This window comes from Triturus cristatus, chromosome 12 (genome assembly GCF_964204655.1).
Source record: "Triturus cristatus chromosome 12, aTriCri1.1, whole genome shotgun sequence".
Taxonomy (NCBI): Eukaryota; Metazoa; Chordata; class Amphibia; order Caudata; family Salamandridae; genus Triturus; species Triturus cristatus.
This window is the reverse complement of record NC_140595.1, coordinates 783,147,156-783,165,003: the sequence shown is the minus strand read 5'-3', so window position 1 is coordinate 783,165,003 and position 17,848 is coordinate 783,147,156. Positions and strand designations below refer to the sequence as shown.

The following is a 17,848-nucleotide window of genomic DNA, read 5'->3' as shown; positions in this document are numbered from 1 at the left end:
CAGATCCAGTATATACCAATTTCATCATGTTGAAATGAAGAGCACAAGCACTCTACCACTGGTTAGCAGGAGTAAAGTGCACAGAGTTCTATAGCCAGCAGAAATTAAGTTCTAACAGAAACCATACAGATTTTGGTGTATGAGGATGGAAATCTGGGTTCCATCAGCTTACCTTGTGTCTATGTATAAGGGAAGAGTTGTCTCTAATTCTGTTAGAAAGGACGTGATTTACGCCAATACATTTTCTGAGAAATACCCATCCGTAACGGTTCTTCCTGGTGGTATACCACCCTCTTCATGGGCTTTAGGAAGCAAAAGTTATTTTTGACATTTATAGGTACTGAATGCATTCATTTTATCAAGGGCATGGGCATACATTAGCTAATTCTTACCTTGAGGCTTGAAGGAGAGGGCCTAATTTACAGGAGGGAATTTATGGATTTGTTTTCAGGGGTCAACAGACCTCGCTCAGTGCTGCACTCTTAAACATAAATTGGACTTGCATCAAACCAAAAGGCTGCCTGTGACTGTTTAAGGGAGAATAATCTATTTGGAAAAGGTAAGGAAACACTTTTCGAGTCACCATGTCCACAACAACAGCTTCAAGCTCAGATGGGGTGAGCACTTGAATTGGTATCTAAGTGGTCCAAAATTGTAAGGTTAAAATATGATATCTTTTAGTGCACTCAATTATCCAACGTTCTTTATATATATCACAAGTTTAATGTTGGTGCTACTACATCTGCCGAACTGTGTCTTGCAGTGCCTAGTTTCAACAATAATATGTCAGGTCAGGCGCGCCAGTCCCTGGTGGATGTGTGCACTTTTACTATGAAAGCATCCAAAGTTAAACTAAAAAAGTATCAGTTCAATAAACAAAATTCTTCAATTGCATCTTTGATTGAATCATCAATTTATTTCCAAATCTTTTCCTCATTTAACGAACCAAAATCCATATATCAGTAATTCATGGTTTGCCAATATTTTCCGAAACGCAATGCATTTCGGATCTATGTGGACCCTTCATCAGGGGTCTAAAAAGAAATGATATAAAACAAGAGCCACATCAGTCCATATTCCTAATAATCATGTAACAACAAAACATTATATGTACACTCTTATATCATACTTTGCACAAGGTCATGTATTCATGTTATTAATCTGCTGCTCACAAATTCAAATAACATAATTGTTTCAAGCAAACGTGTTAAAAGCAAATGGATATGACTTATGCACTATTATCTCTGCTAATCAAAGTACACTTGACGAAAAAAGTTAGTTTGTAGATTATAATTGTGGTATTCACCGACATCCTTCAACTCTAAGGTCATGTGTCATGCAGCTATGGTATAATATACAGCTTATGATATCCTTGCTGTATATCATCCCACTATTATAGCGTCACGCTGCTTTCAACAAAACGCTACTCAGAATCAGGGAAACTGACATGCGAACTAGCTTTAAACTAGCCGGTAGTGGAAATAATTAACTGACTCTGTTGCAATGCTAAGAAACTGAAAAACCTGCACGCTCTAATTTTTAGGTCTCGCCAACGCAGCGCACATGCGCTGCATAGGGGGAACCTCTTGGAATCGATCTGCTTTTGTCCTCAAAAACGTGCACGCGTTGCATTGCTTTCAATAACAACGTGTGCACGTTTGGGGATTCTCTTGCGGGAGCGAGCTTTGGCACCATGTGTTAGCAATTATCGCTCCTGGCGCTGCTCACTCCCGCAAGGGAAACGCTTTCACTTTTGCCGCCACTTGTTTTTTTTTACTTTTAGCACGAGGCGTGCGCGCTTTTCCTTCATTTCCGTGTCCAAACAATGCGGTGCTTGCTCTAACTCGAGCCTCTCTACGCTGGAACCAGCCCACATGGCTCTCACCTGGCTGTCTCTGTGCTTTTATTTCTTCAATTCTGGGCTCCTTGATTGTTCTGGACTCACTTTCCTTTCTATTTTTTGGATACTGCACGTCCAACAATTTCTCTTGGTGCTCCTGCACTCCTCCCCAGCCTCAGGATTGAGCAGGCAGCACTGCTGCTGTGATCACCGCAGACAACTTGTTCCTACGTGTTGAGTGGCTTGGGCTGTCATCTTGTCATGGGGCTTCTTCCATCATCACCCTGCAGAATGCTTGCTACAATCGATATCCGGTGTGCGACTGCGATGTCCTCCGACAGAGCGACATCTTCCCTTTCTTCAACCGCATGGGAAATAATTAATTATCTCTGGACACTCATGGACTTTGATTTGTCAATGTCGTGGATGCCAGCCGCCTAAATACGTGCCTCTATCTCTGATCGCTGTCCCACCTTCCACAATGACCTCACACCGAGAAGGAGGAACCCTTTCATTTGCAAGGGAGTCGGGGGGTGTTCTAGCACGCATTTGCCAGTTTATTACATGGGGGATCCACTTGAAATCCTGCGGCTTCTTGATTTATTTTTACCCAAAGGTCTGTGGGAGTTTGTATTTTGGGCCCAATTCAAAACATCTACATAAAAGACGCCAAAATGAATTCGGATTGTAACTTCTGTTAGACATTTATATTACCTAGATTACAGATTTTTAAGTCCTTAACATTTTCCCGGTCACAGTTGCACCATGTTTACAAACATAATTATCTTGTTTTCGAACCAATATGGATGGAACAATAAATACATTGTATAAAGAAATTTGCTAGGGTCGTTTGTATTTAATGTGACTTCTGCCCTGAATCATAAAAAGGCATGTTTGTGAGAAGCGAGTGCGCGCCGCTTTCAACACATCAAATGATAGATTTGTCATGACATATTCCAGACTTGGGTCCTGGGGCCACTGTGCCACTGGAATCAAGCTATCCTGGCTGAAGAGGGGTGAAACCCCGAAACCGGTCCTAGGATGCTTGTTTCCGGTCCAGGGAGGACCTGGCTTGGCAGTTCGGGCTGGACTGTTCCCATGAGGCACAGGGTCAAGATTGATTTGCATATGGCCAGGTCTAAACTGGGGTGGCATGGTGAGCAAAAGAATGATGGATTTAACCCAGATCTCTTGACTGGGGGTGAATGTTTTGATTTGTTCTGCATTCCGTCCATCAATTGTGTGTCTTTAGCTTTCTCGCCCTAAGTGCGCCAGGTATGCCCAGACGTGGGTCCTGGGCTCACTGTGCCACTGGAATCAGGCTATCCTGGCTGAATCAAATCAAATCAAACAACATTTGTAGAGCGCACTACATACCCGTGAGGGTCTCAAGTTGCAGGGGGGCTGCTACTGATCGACCAGCCAGGTCTTGAGTAGCCTCCTGAAGGTCAGCAGGTCTTGGGTCTGTCGTAGGTTCAGTGGGAGGGTGTTCCAGGTCTTGGCGGCGAGGTGGGAGAAGGACCTCCCACAGGTGGTTGTTCTTCGGATGCGTGGGATGGTGGCGAGTGCGAGGTCGGCGGAGCGGAGCTGGCGGTTGGGGGTGTAGAAGGAAAGTCATTTGTTGAGGTAGGCTGGGCTGGTCTTGTGGAGTGCCTTGTGTGCATGGGTGAGGAGCTTGAAGGTGATCCTCTTGTTCACGGGCAGCCATTGACGGTTTCTCAGGTGGGGGGTGATGTGGCCGTGGCGTGGTACGTTGAGGATCAGTCATGCCGAGGCGTTTTGGATGCGTTGCAGTCGTTTAATGAGCTTGGTCAGGGCTCCCGTGTAGAGGGCGTTTCCGTAGTCGAGTCTGCTGCTGACGAGGGCCTGTGTGACTGTTCTTCTTGTATCTGTCAGGATCCACCTGTAGATCTTGCGGAGCATGCGGAGGGTGTTGAAGTGCCGGATAGCTCCCCAGTGCCGTCAGTCACCAGGAGCTATCCCAGGCTGAAGGGTTGGAGCTGAGGATGAGGACCTCCATTTTGTCCAAGTTCAGCTTCAGTCGGCTGGTCTTCATCCAGTCGGCGATGGCCTTCATTCCTTCGTGGAGGTTGGCTTTGGCGGTGATGGGGTCCTTGGTGAGGGAGAGGATCAGTTGTGTGTCATCAGCGTAGGAGATTATGTTGAGGTCGTGCTGTTGAGCGACGTGTGCTAGCGGGGCCATGTAAATGTTGAACAGTGTCGGGCTGAGGGAGGAACCCTGGGGTACGCCGCAGATGATCTCCGAGGCTTCGGATCGGAATGGGGAGAGGCGGACGCTCTGGGTTCTGCCGAAGAGGAAGGAGGTGGTCCATTCCAGGGCTTTGTCTCAGATCCCTACGGCGTGGAGGTGTGCGTGTAGTGTGCGGTGGCAGACGGTGTCAAAGGCGGCGGAGAGGTCTAGGAGGATTAGGGCTGCGGTCTCACCGTTGTCCAGCAGTATCCTGATGTCGTCGGTGGCGGCGATGAGGGCGGTCTCGGTGCTGTGGTTGCTGTGGAACCCTGACTGGGAAGGGTCCAGGATTCTGTTTTGTTCGATGTATCGGGTTAGCTGTCTGTTGACGATCTTCTCGATGACCTTGGCCGAGAACAGGAGCAGAGAGATGGGTCAGAAGTTCTTGAGGTCTCTAGGGTCTGCCTTGGTTTTTTTTAGTAGTGGTATGATCTCGGCGTGTTTCCAGCTCTCTGGGAAGGTCACGGTCTCGAGGAAGAGAAAGTTGCGCAGGTGGGGTGCGATGGAGCTCCTGGCTTTGCTGAAAATGTGGTGCGGGAATGGGTCTGATGGGGAGCCGGAGTGGATTGTGCTCATGGTCTTGATGGTGTCATCGATGCTCACGCTGGTCTAGGCTAGCAGGAGGTTGTAGTTGATGGTGGGCAGAGAGATTGTTGTGTTGCTGTCTGTTGGGGCTGTCTGGGTGTTGAAGCTGTCGTGGATGTCTGCTATCATGCGGTGGAAGAAAGTGGCGAGGGAGTCACACAGGGATTGCGACGGCGGGATGTCGTTGGTGTTGGAGCTGGGGTTGGAGAGTTCCTTCACGATGTTGAAGAGCTCCTTGCTATTGTGTGCGTTGTTGTCAAGGCGGTCTTTGAAGGAGGTTCTCTTGGCAGTCCTGATGAGGTGATGGTGGTTGCGGGTGGTGTCCTTGTGGGCTGCATGGCAGTCCGGAGTCCGTTTGCTGTGCCATTTCTTCTCTAGCTTCCACAGGCTTGCTTGGAGACTAGTAGTTCTGGGGTGAACCAGCTGGCCCTCTTGCTTGTGTCTCTGTGGGGGGGTTTCTTCAGCGGGGCGAGGGTGTTGGCGCAGTCATCGATCCAGCATCTGAGGTTGTGGGCAGAGTCGTCGGTGTGGGAGGGTTCGGTGGGTGGGCTGAGAGCGAGGTTTGCGTGTAGTTGGTCTTCGGTGATTTTTTTCCAGCAGCGGCGAGGGATCTGTTGGGTGCGGTGGTGTATTGTGGGTTTCTGGAAGAAGTGGATGCAGCGGTGGTCGGTCCAGAGGAGTTCGGTGGTGTGACTGAAGGCGACGTGGGGGCTTGCGGAGAAGATGGGGTCAAGCATGTGGCCTGCGGAGTGGGTGGGCATTGTGATGAGTTGCTTTAGTCCGAGGTTGGCGAGGTTATCGATCAGGGTTGTCGAGATGTTGTTGCTGTTGTTCTCCAGGTGAAAGTTCAGGTCTCCGAGGAGGATGTAGTAAGTGGAGGTCAGGGCATGCGTGCTGATGAAGTCGGCGATGGAGTCGCTGAACTGGGGTCGGGGTCCGGGGGGTCTGTAGACGAGGGTGCCTCTGAGGGTGGAGTTGGGGTCTGTGTGGATCTGGAAATGCATGTGTTCGGCGGTGCTGGGAGTGTCGTCGGTGCTGGTCGAGACCCTGATGCTGTGCTTGTGGACGATGGCGATTCCTCCTCCGACTCCGTTGGTGCGGTCTCTGTGGGTGATCTTGTAGCCGTCTGGGATGGCTATGGTGATGTCGGGTGCGGAGGAGTCATTCATCCAGGTCTCTGTTAGGAAGGCGATGTCCGGGCATGATGTGTTGAGCAGGTCCCAGAGCTCGACGGCGGGTTTGCGTGCGGGGCGGGTGTTTAGTAGTATGCATTGGTGGTGGTTGAGGTCTTTCTTGGTGGGTTGTTCGGCGGCTCTGAGGCTGGTGTAGCTGCAGTTCGGGCAGGTGAAGGGACCGTGTGTGCATTTCGGGGCGGCCTTGAAGCAGGTGTGGGTCTGTCCGGGGTTGAGAGTGTGGAGTGTGCTGGCATCGTAGCAGCGGTGGTCGTCGTGGCGGGTGCGGGGACCAGGGGTTCTGGCACTGGGCGCGGTCCAGGCACAGACGGGCGCAGACGGGCTTGCCTTAGGTGTGCCAGCGTCCGCCATATATGGGGATGTGGGAGGGAGGAGCAGGTGGCAGGCGGGAGGCCGGGGCAGCAAATGGGCAATGAGGGGTGCAGGGCCGCAGGGGACGCAGCGGCGGGAACGGGAGCGGTGGGGGCACCTGAAGGCAACCGGGCACAACAGGGGCAGCGAGGGGGAGACAGACGGCAAAAGTGGACAAATCAGGGCAGCAAGGGGGAGACAGAAGGCAAAAAACGGGCATAAATCAGGGCAGCGAGGGGGAGACAGAAGGCAAAAGGGCACAAATCAGGGCAGCGAAGGGAAGACGGAAGGCAAAAAATGGGCACAAATCAACGGCAGCAAGGGGGAGACAGAAGGCAAAAACCGGGCACAATCAAGGGCAGCGAGGGGGAGACAGAAGGCAAAAAAAACGGACACAAATCAGGGCAGCGAGGGGGAACAGAAGGCAAAAAACGGACACAAATCAAGGGCAGCGAGGGGGAGACAGAAGGCAAAAAAAGGGGTACAAATCAAAGGCAGTGAGGGGGAGACAAAAGGCAAAAAAATGGACACAAATCAGGGCAGCAAGGGGGAGACAGAAGGCAAAAAACAGACACAAATCAGGGGCAGCGAGGGGGAGACAGAAGGCAAAAAAAGGGGCACAAATCAAGGACAGCGAGGGGGAGACATAAGGCAAAGCGGGCACAAAGATACAAACCTAGGGCCTACCACTGGCCACCAGGGATGAGGCGCAGGTGGTAGCCTGCGGGTGGAGGAGGGCCTCGACTTCAACAGCAGCATCAGGGCACACAGGCGGAGCTGTGTGGTGGGAGAGCGAAACCAAAACCAAAACCGGTCCTAGGATGCTTGTTTCCAGTCCAGGGAGGACCTGGTTTGGCAGTTCGGGCTGGACTGTTCCCATGAGGCACATGGTCAAGACTGATTTGCATATGGCCAGGTCTAAACTGGTGGGCATGGTGAGCAAAAGAATGATGGATTTAACCCAGATCTCTTGACTGGGGGTGAATGTTTTGATTTGTTCTGCATTCCATCCATCAATTGTGTGTCTTTTGCATGACATATTCCAAAGCACATTTCTTAAGAGCCCGTTTGTGCCTGTGAAAACGAGTAGCATAAATTAACATGAGCGGTAGCAGTTTCCATGGCTGTGACTTCCTAACCACAGAAATGAGTTTTGTATTATTTCAGGCAATATTTGATGTGTCTATTAGAGCTGGCTCTGACCTGCAGCTTCTTTCCTTTGTGCCTCTGCTTATTGTATTTTTGGGGGTTTCCAGCAGCAGTTTCCAGTCACCCGTGCGTGGCTTGTTTCTGGAAATGGGTGGGAATTGAAATCTCCTGGACCTCTGCCATGAGCACTTATCTCATCACTGAAAAAAAATGGAGATGAAACTGTAGGGAGCGCTTCCCTTCTGAGGCTGGGACATCGGAGTTAACACGTTGGGTTTGTTAGAAAAAGAGAATAAAAAGCGGCATGTAATTGAAAAAAAAGAGGCCTGTTAGTTCGATAATGAAAACTCTTCAATCTCCGTAGAGGTCCAAGGGGCATATCAGCAACAACCGGCGATAATTATCGCTAAGCGCACTTAGCGCTAGGATAATTATTGCCGGCTAACGTGGATTTTTATCGCTGAGATGGCGTGCTATTAGCAACGCTTATCTCAAAAGCGATAAAAATCCTAGCGCTAACTGCCAAACTTGAGATTATCGCTGGAAACCCAGCGATAATCTCACGAAGTTTGGCGTTAACTTGATGATAGGGCCTCACATACTTAGCCATGATATCCACCTTCCATAGGATATCATGGCTAAGTCAGTCCTGAAGCAGGCATAAGGAAAGTAGCGATAACAGGGGTTATCGCTACTTTTCTTGCCGCTATGCTTCATAGCGTGGGGCTTGATGATAGGAGAAATGTCGCTTAGCGACATTTCTCCAGTCATATCAGGTCAGGAATGCCCACTTTGCATCTCATTAGAGATGCAAAGCTGGGCGTTAAGAATCTGGGCGCTAATGCAAGGTTTCACGCGATAGCGTGACCTTGCTAATTAGGTGATACAATTATCGCCGCTTTTCACCCGAAAACGGACGCAAAAGCGGCGATAATTTTATATCGCCTCGTTGCTGATATGCCCCCAAATGCACTGCGCGTCTCAAATGAATTATTATTGCTTTAATGCAGGGAGGAATATGTTGGGTGTATACCTGTAATTTTACCAACTGAAGGCTTGGTTTACAGAGTGCCAGATACAGGAATACAACTGTATGAATAATTCAAGCGAGTAAGGAGACTGTTGTGAGCGCAAAGACCATCCGTAGCAGTGCCACTCTCCTCACCCTCCGGGTGCCCTGGCATTTTCGTAGTCAGCTGCAGACTATATAGCTGGACTAGCAGCCTCGTGACCCCATTCTAGCCCCAGACCTATGCCAGTGCCCAACCTTTATGTGTGAGCAACCTTCTTCTCTGCCTAAAAGCAGATTCCCTTTACCGCAGAGCACAAGTCCTAAACAAGCATTGGCATAGCCAATAGGTATCGCCTTTGGGACCTTATAAGTGTTTAGTCATGCAACAGTGGATGTTGTTGCACCAAGGATATTGTGCTGCATAACTAAATACTTATAAGGTCCAAAAAGCGAAACCTATTGGCTATGCCAATGCTTGTTAGTTTCGTCGGTAGAGAAAAATGATTAGCTGAAACTGTTGAAAGGCTGAAAAACCGAACGCTCTCATTTCTGGGAACCCGTATACACGTACTAATTAGTTAGTGGCACGCCTTGTATTTCTCCGAAGCCATACGCGTTGTTGCTACCGTGAATTCGGCACGGTGAACTGACGTGTGTCTAAGTGCTTCCTCCTTTACGTGAGACGTGTACACAACACGGTCACGGGTTCTCGCTCGATTCGCGTTTTTAAAGGTAAATGCTCCTTTTAAGAAAGGTGTCTCTGGATGATAAAGATTCTTCAAGCGCAAATACTATATATACTGCGATATGGAATAGTGAATTTATGTAAAATATGTGTGTGGACTAGTAGATATGTATCCTACTGTTTACTCAGCATACATAAACATATCATACATGACGCTGCATGTGCAATTAACCAAAAAATTACAAAATATCCCACTGAACAAAAACATATGCTGCTGAAATATTTACTAAAAATAAGCAAGTTCAATATGGTCCATTCATCCTGTTGGGATGCATGGAGTTCAATTTTTTCATCCAAAAGAACTCAGATCTGAGCAATTGTTTATGAGGATCAATATCTGGTTGAATCTTCAATGCTTCCAAGACAGTGACTCTTAACTGTGAGATATTATGTCCTGCTTCCAGCCAATGCATGGCTACAGTAGATTTTTCATTTTTTTAAACAAATGTTACTTTTATGCTCCGTGATCCTTACTTTGATTTTTCTCTCCGTGATACCCACATATGTTTTGTCACAAGGGCATTTAATCATGTACACTACATTCATTCTATCACATGTGCTTGAATGTTGTAATGCGATTTTGGTGCCATGTAAAGGAAGCATAAACTCGTTGCCTGTGATCACATTATTACAATGTGTGCAGTTTCCACATTTTTGCATGCCATTGAAACTTTTTATAACACTCTCTTTTTTTATTGGATAATAATTCCTTTAAATTTTGGGAACGTTGAAAAGCAAAAACCACTCTTTTATCAGATATGCGTCTTAGATCCGGTTTTGTTTCTATCATTCTCCAATGTTTTTAGGTCTCGCCTGGCGAACGCAGCGCGAAGCGCTGCTGTCGCCAGCGAGATCTATTGTTGCTGACTTGCCTCGGAAGTGGGACAGGAGATGGGCACGCGCAGGCTTTTGGCGGATTGGAGCCTTTGTACGCGCTTACAGCCACGCGTCGTGCACATCTCCTGTCCCCCTTCCCTCGCAAGCCAGCATGAAGTTTCACTTTCGCTTTTTTTTTTTTTTTTAAACTCCGCTCCGCTCAGGAAACAAACCACTGGACGAATGGAGAATCCCCCACTCACCCACTCTGCGGGGGGAATCCTCCTGAACGGCGACTGGCCACTCTTCACCCGGGCCCCCTCCTGGGACCCGGGACTTCTGCTCCCGCACTTCCTCTTTGGCGCCGGGGCTCCCTCTTCACCACGGGAGCCCCGGAAGGGGACAGGCGCTGTCTTCACCGGCTGCACGCACCGCCACTGGGCACGCGAAAGTGATCGGTTCCGCGCATGCCCTACAGACCAAATGTTAGCACCTGGTCAGCCAGCCAGTTCCCTCCTGCGTAGCACCCACCGAACCGGAGAGTATACAGCTGAGAAAGTGTTCATGCCTAGCAGTAGCTTCACAGCCGATTAGTGTTTAGAAGTTCCACGCACGCACCGGGATTGGCTGAGATGCCGAGAAAGCTCCAATCATAGATCGTTTTACATACTACAACTCTCTCACACTCAAGGGGCATACAGAATATGTCCAACAATCGGATTTGCTTTCATGCAACCCGGAAACACAGAATATTATGAACCTATATTTTTCTTAAAAAGATCATCAAGCAATAGGTCTTGCATTATTAAAGTTTGAGCTATTGGCATTGCTAAATAATGCAACACCAATAGCTCAAACTTTAATAATGCGAGACCTATATTGCAAATGCTTGTTTAATGATGTTTTTAATGGTGTTACCTTGCGTACAGTGCTTGAGGATGCATACACTGGGTGTTTGTTTTCTCAAATCTTTTGGTCTTAATAAAGTAGATCTATTATTAGTGCTCACTTTTCTGATAGATTCCTCAATCAACGTTTTAGGATATCCCCTTTCCAAAAATCTTGTAGCATAACTTTTTATGGATTCTGCAGTTTCTTGAGGATTACATGTGATTCTTTTCAATCTGATGAATTGTGAAAATGGGAGTTGTTTTTTCAGTGATTCTTGATGGAAACTTTAAAAGTGAAACAATTGCTGTGATCCGTGGCTTTCATAAACACATTAGTCTTGATTCCATCAACATCAATTTGTACTAGAACGTCCAGAAATGCGATCTTCTCTTTTTCAATTGCGTGTGTAAATTTGATGTGATCATGACAACCATTCAATATAATGGACTGGCGTGCCTGACCAAAATTGTAAGAACCACTGAATATGGTGAACAAGAGGAATTCACAAGTGGAAATTAAAAAAACAAGTAGGATAAAACCGGTGGATTAACATCACCACTCATCGTCCCTCACTCTCTCCACCCTGGATTCCTAGCATCTGCACTTCATGCCTCATGTCCTCTAGCCAGAATGCACATATAAAATTTTCTTGGGCTGGGAATCAGGAAAGCTAGATGGAGTGCCATATTGTGTTTTTATTGACCAAATTCCCGGTACTTTTGCCTCCTTTCTCCCTCCTGGCAGGTGGAGACCAAGGAAGTCACCCGGCGCATTCTGAATGACCCTGCCTCCTACTCCGAGAAGTTCAGTACTTGCTGCAAGGCCCTGTGTGAGGGGCTTCTAATGAAGGACCCTCAGAAAAGGCTTGGTTTCAAGAATGACAACTGCTCAGAGCTGAAACAACAGTCATGGTTTAAAAAGATGAACTGGGGCCGACTTGAAGGAGGTAACTAAGGATTTCCCACTCTGCCTTTGTTTTCTGTATTCACAGCCCCTGGGGCCCAAAACCATGCCAGGGTCTGCTTTCGAGGCTTCTTAGTACTTATTGAACTGGCAGCTTAGTGCACCATCACTATTGCAAATAGCAAGATCATATGTTTTGTAATGGTATTAGTCCTAGTACATCCCTAGAGCAGAACACATTTCTTTACTAGTCAGTGATAAAAACTGAGGAGTGTAGATGGTCATGTATTGTAGTACATTGACCAGCAATTCTAATTGGCATATGCTGTGCTACAACGATGAGCATGTGGGTCGTACACTGAGGGCATATTCTATAGCACATTGATAGGAGGATTCGGCTCTTGAGGCATGCCACTAATCCACAGAACTATTATTACCTTACTGCGTAGTAGAATAAAGGACACATTATATAATACAACACAGGACACATTCTGTGGTAAACCATTGAATACTTTCTGTAATAAAAGACTAGACACATCCTTTAGTTCAACACTGGGCATATTGTGTAGTAACAAACTGGACACTTTCTGTAGTAAAACAATGGACGCATTTTATACTACAGCATAGGAAATAGTTTTTATTACAAGACTGGACACATTTCGTAGTACAACGCTGGACACATTCTGTAGTACAACACTAGACAGATTCTGCAGTATAACACTGGACACTTTCTGTAGTTCAACACTTGGCACATTCGGTAGTAGAACACTGGACACACTTGGTAGTAAAACACTAGGCACATTCTGTTGTATAACATGGGACATAATCGATATTCCAATACTGGACATATTCAGTATTGCAACATTAAAATTATTCTGTAGTACAGCACTGGACACATTCTGTAGTACAATATAGGACATATTATTTAGTGTAAGCCTGGACACACACTGTAGTACTACAGCACTGGACACATTCTGTAGTACAACACTGGGCACATTCTGTTGTATAACATGGGACATAATCAATATTCCAATACTGGACATATTCAGTATTGCTACATTGGACATATTCTGTAGTACAACACTGGGCACATTCTGTTGTATAACATGGGACATAATCGATATTCCAATACTGGACATATTCAGTATTGCTACACTGGAAATATTCTGTAGTACAACACTGGACACATTCTGTAGTACAAACTGGACACATTTTGTAGTTCAACACTGGACACATTCTGTAGTTCATCACTGGGCACATTCTATAGTAGAACACTGGGCACATTCTGTAGTACAACAGTGGACACATTCTGTAGTAAAATACTGTACACATCCTGTATTACAGCACTGGACAAATTATGTAGTACAACACAGGACACATACTGTAGTACAACACTGGACATATACTTTAGTACAACACAACACATTCTGTAGTAAAACACTGGCACTTTCTGTTGTATAACATGGGACATAATCGATATTTGAATACTGGACATAGTCAGTATTGCAACACTGGAAATATTCTGTAGTACAGCACTGGACACATTCTGTTGTACAATATAGGACATATTCTTTAGTGTAGGACTGGACACAATCTGTAGAACAACACTGAACACATTCTGTAGTACAACACCGGACACATTCAGTAGTACAACACTGGGCACATTCTGTTGTATAACATGGGACATAATCAATATTCCAATACTGGACATATTCAGTATTGCTACACTGAAAATATTCTGTAGTTCAACACTGGACACATTCTGTAGTTCAACACTGGACACATTCTGTAGTTCAACACAGGGCACATTCTGTATTAGAACACTGAGCACATTCTGCAGGACAACACTGGACACATTATGTGGTACAACACTGGACACATTATGTGGTACAACACTGGACACATACTGTAGAACAACACTGGACACATTCTTTAGTACAACATTGGACACATTCTGTAGTAAATCACTGGGCACATTCTGTTGTATAACATGGGACATACTCGCTATTCAAATACTGGACATATTCAGTATTGCAACATTGGAAACATTCTGTATTACAATGCTGGAAACATATAGTACAATATTGGACACACACTGTAGCACAACACTGGACACATTTGTAGTAAAACAATGGGCACATTCTGTTGTATAACTTGGGACATATTCCGTATTGCAATACGAGACACATGTAGTACAGCACTGGACATATTCTGCAGTAAACCACTGGACACATTTTGTTGTACAACACAGCACATAATCACTATTGCAACACTAGACATATTCAGTATCACTGGACATATTTTGTAGTACCTAATCCAACACTGGACATATTTTATAGTATGTACTACAACACTCGACATATTAGTTAGAATAAGAATGGACACATTTCGTAATACAACGCTGGATAGATTCTGTCAAATAACATTGGACACATTATGTGCTCAATACTGGTCACACTTTGTAGTAAAATATTGGGCACATTCTGTAATAAACTCTGGGCACATTCAGTTGTACAACATTGGACATGTGCAATATTGCAACACTGGGAAAATTCAGTAATGCAAGACTGGGCATATTCAGTAGTACAACACTGGACACATTCTAAAGTACAACACTGTACATAATATGTAGTGTAACAATGGAGATATTCTGTAGTACAATATAAAACATATTCTCTAGTATAACACATTTTTCGGAAAACATTGACCACACATTCCATAGGGCAAGACTGGATATATTAAGTATTGCAACACTGGAAATATTCTCTAGTACAACATGGATGCAACACTGGATACATTCTGTAGTATACCACTGGACAGATTCTATAGCACAAAACTGTATACATTGTACAGTACAACACTGGGCATATTTAATATTGGAGCACTGGACATATGCAGAGTCTCCTCATATATAAGTACACGTTTTAGTAGTAAATGTGGGAGGGACAGAGGTGAGTGGCTGCAAAATGACGAATACTTACTACTAAAGTGCAGGAGAATAGGGAGGAATAAGGAGAGTTAAGAGAGGGTCAGGGAGGGTCAGGGAATCGTTTAAGAAGGAGCATTTGCCCACCCATAAAAGTGTAGCCCATTCCTAGTCACAAACTGCACTTCCAAAGTTACTGCAGCCAAAAAGGGACCCACAACATTAATAAAATACTCCAGTTAAGATCTGGAATAAAACCAGTACCACACACGGCCAACCAATGGTACTGCAATACCCTCCCATTACAAAATAATGGAATTAGGGACTTGAAATAAAATTCCACAGCAAATAATGTTACATTGAAATAATTTAAATAGTTAAAAATATAAATGCTTAATTATAAAAATTGTACATGTTTTAATTTAATTATGAGATATCTTAATAACCTCTTTTGCATTTAAAAAAATAACTTAACTGTGAATTTTAATGTAATTTAATCTAGTGTAAATCAATTAATTTTAGTGAAAAACTTAGTTAATATGGTTGTAGCATTTTCTCTTTTAGTTCTACAATTAAAATAAATATATAAAAAGAATTTACATTAATGTTTTAGATCAAAAATATTTCCAAGTTGAATAAATATTTTTCTTTTTCCCTATGCTTTACCATAGGGAGACCTATTTACATTTATAGTTACTTTCATTTTTAAATGCAAAAATGGTTATTAAAATATTTTATGCTCAATAAAAAATATCTGCTAAGTTTATAATATTTTTGTAACAATAATTTATATCTACTTATATTTTTAACAAGGCTTCACTCCTTTTTTCAGGGGGTGGAGACGTGTAAGTCTACAATTTTGAGTGAATTTACTCTCAGATTTTGTAAACAGCCAAAATTAGAAAAGTTACCCAAACGTGTAAGAGTAAATTTACACATGTAAATTACTCATGAGCAACTTGTAACCTTTGTGAATAGCCCGATAGTCTGTAGTGCAATACTGGACATATTCTGTAGTAAAAAAAACTGTTCATATTCATTAATGAAATCATGGGCTTGTATGAAAAATACAGCATTTTATTTTAAAAAATTTTGTGGTGCAAAGGGTGTTTATTCCTTGATCCCAATGACACGTTTCGGCCTCAAAGGGGCTTGATCACATAATGACAATAGTGGTGGATAGAATATAAATACCACGATACTCATCAACACAGGAAAAGGATTGAAAGGAATTCTACAATATGCGCCATCATATAACTGGTAAAAGTCACCGAAAGAAACAAAGTGAAAATCATGCACAGACATTTAAAAAAGTAGAATAATAAAATAAAGCAGAGGTTAGGAATCATCTCATACGTAAATAAACTTTACTTTCTCTTTTTCACAGGTGAGACAGTGGATAAATTCAAGACTTGACTCCTAACATTCATATTTGGTCAGGATCTACTCCCCAACCCGTAATCCATCAATGTTCTCATAATTTATTAGTGACTTAAATTTCAAAAGTCTTCCTCTCTGTCATCCTCTCTACTAAGTGCATAATATATGTGAATCTCCAGTGAATAAAACATTTGATAAAAAGCTCACAACATCCTTACTATGGCCACAGAGACTCTTTCAAATGCTTGATAAGAATACACAACACGCAATTATAGGAGATCAAGGAATAAACACCCTCTGCACCGCTATCCTGTGTGAGCGTTCTTCCAAAACTTGTGTTTGGATTTCTTATTGGATTTCTTTACTGGCATCCGCACTCAGCCCCAATGCTACACTGCTGATTAGGTCAGGCAGTATTATTGCGACCAGTGTGGTTATTCTATCTATCTATCTATCTATCTATCTATCTATCTATCTATCTATCTATCTATCTATCTATCTACACATCAGCGAGTTCAGTTCCTTTCCAATATTGCATTCACACTGCTCCTCTGCAGATATCTCAGATAATCAGGATGCTGTTATAAAGTGGTTTCTTTTGTTAAGATGCACCAATGAACACAAATGTTTCTGCTCCCACAATGAGGTTTGATCGTGGAGGAGCAGCATGAATACAGAGGAGCACTGTGAATGTAATATTGGCAAGGACACAAACTCGGCGACAGGTGCTCCACATCAAGAGGGAGAAACCTATGGCATCGGGTACAAATATATATATATATATATATATATATATATATATATATATATATATATATATATATATATATATTTATATATATATATACATATATATGTATAGATAGATAGATAGATAGATAGATAGATAGATAGATAGATAGATAGATAGATAGATAGATAGATAGATAGATAGATAGATAGATAGATAGATAGATAGATAGATAGATAGATAGATAGATAGATAGATAGATAAACATTACCACGCGGGCATTGCATCGCAATGCCTTTACATCACGGGTATTACAACACAAGTCATTACAACGACTTGTGCTGGATGGCGCTCTAACCTAAGAAATAGTATGATTTACTATTCCAACACCTTCCCTACTGTACGTAGACTGGTGTTGGGATAGTAAATCATACTATTCCTAAGTCTAGCGCCCTCCAGCGCGTCGTTGTAACGACTTGTGGTAACATTCCGCGATCATTTTGATCGCGTTGTAGCGTCACATATTGATATAGATATATAAATATTACTGACGATAGCCTAGGTAGTTATAGTTAGGCCAAAGTTTCCCATCAATAAAGCGTTTTTTGTTTTGCTAGTAACTTTGGTACTGTTTGACGAACCTTCACAAAATTTTCCAAACAAAGTGGCCTACTTGCATGGCCTACTTGCATGGAAAGTTTTGCAGTGATTCGTCAAGTGGGGGGCAAGAAAAAGAGAGTCCCCAAAACCATTTTTTCCCATGCAGTGTCTATGGGGATTTTGCGATTTCTAGACATGATTGATTGACATGATTGACCACAGGCCGAACCACTGAACGGACATACACCAAATTTGGCAGAACTCTAGCTCTTGGTCCAGAAAGAGCCATTTTTGTAATTTGGTGTAAATCTTTTCAGTAGTTTTGGAGTTATTAAAAAAATAAAACTTTGCATGTCTAGGGACGCAGATCCGCCGATCCAATTATATATTACTTTACATTTAAAAAAATCCAAATTCACTGAAAAAATCAAAGGTTACAGGGACGTTATAGTTAGGTTCATGTTTTACGCACACAA

General features: G+C 43.9%; 1 protein-coding gene across 1 annotated transcript in view; it reads left to right on the top strand.

Annotated features, from left to right (window-relative positions):
- Nucleotides 1-17,848, top strand: part of LOC146782831 (rhodopsin kinase GRK1-like) — a 315,996-nt gene that overhangs the window by 280,674 nt on the left and 17,474 nt on the right. Inside the window, exon 7 of the mRNA XM_085640123.1 lies at nt 11,578-11,779. Coding sequence (XP_085496249.1) covers nt 11,578-11,779 — 202 coding nt within the window. The remainder of the gene's footprint in view (nt 1-11,577; nt 11,780-17,848) is intronic.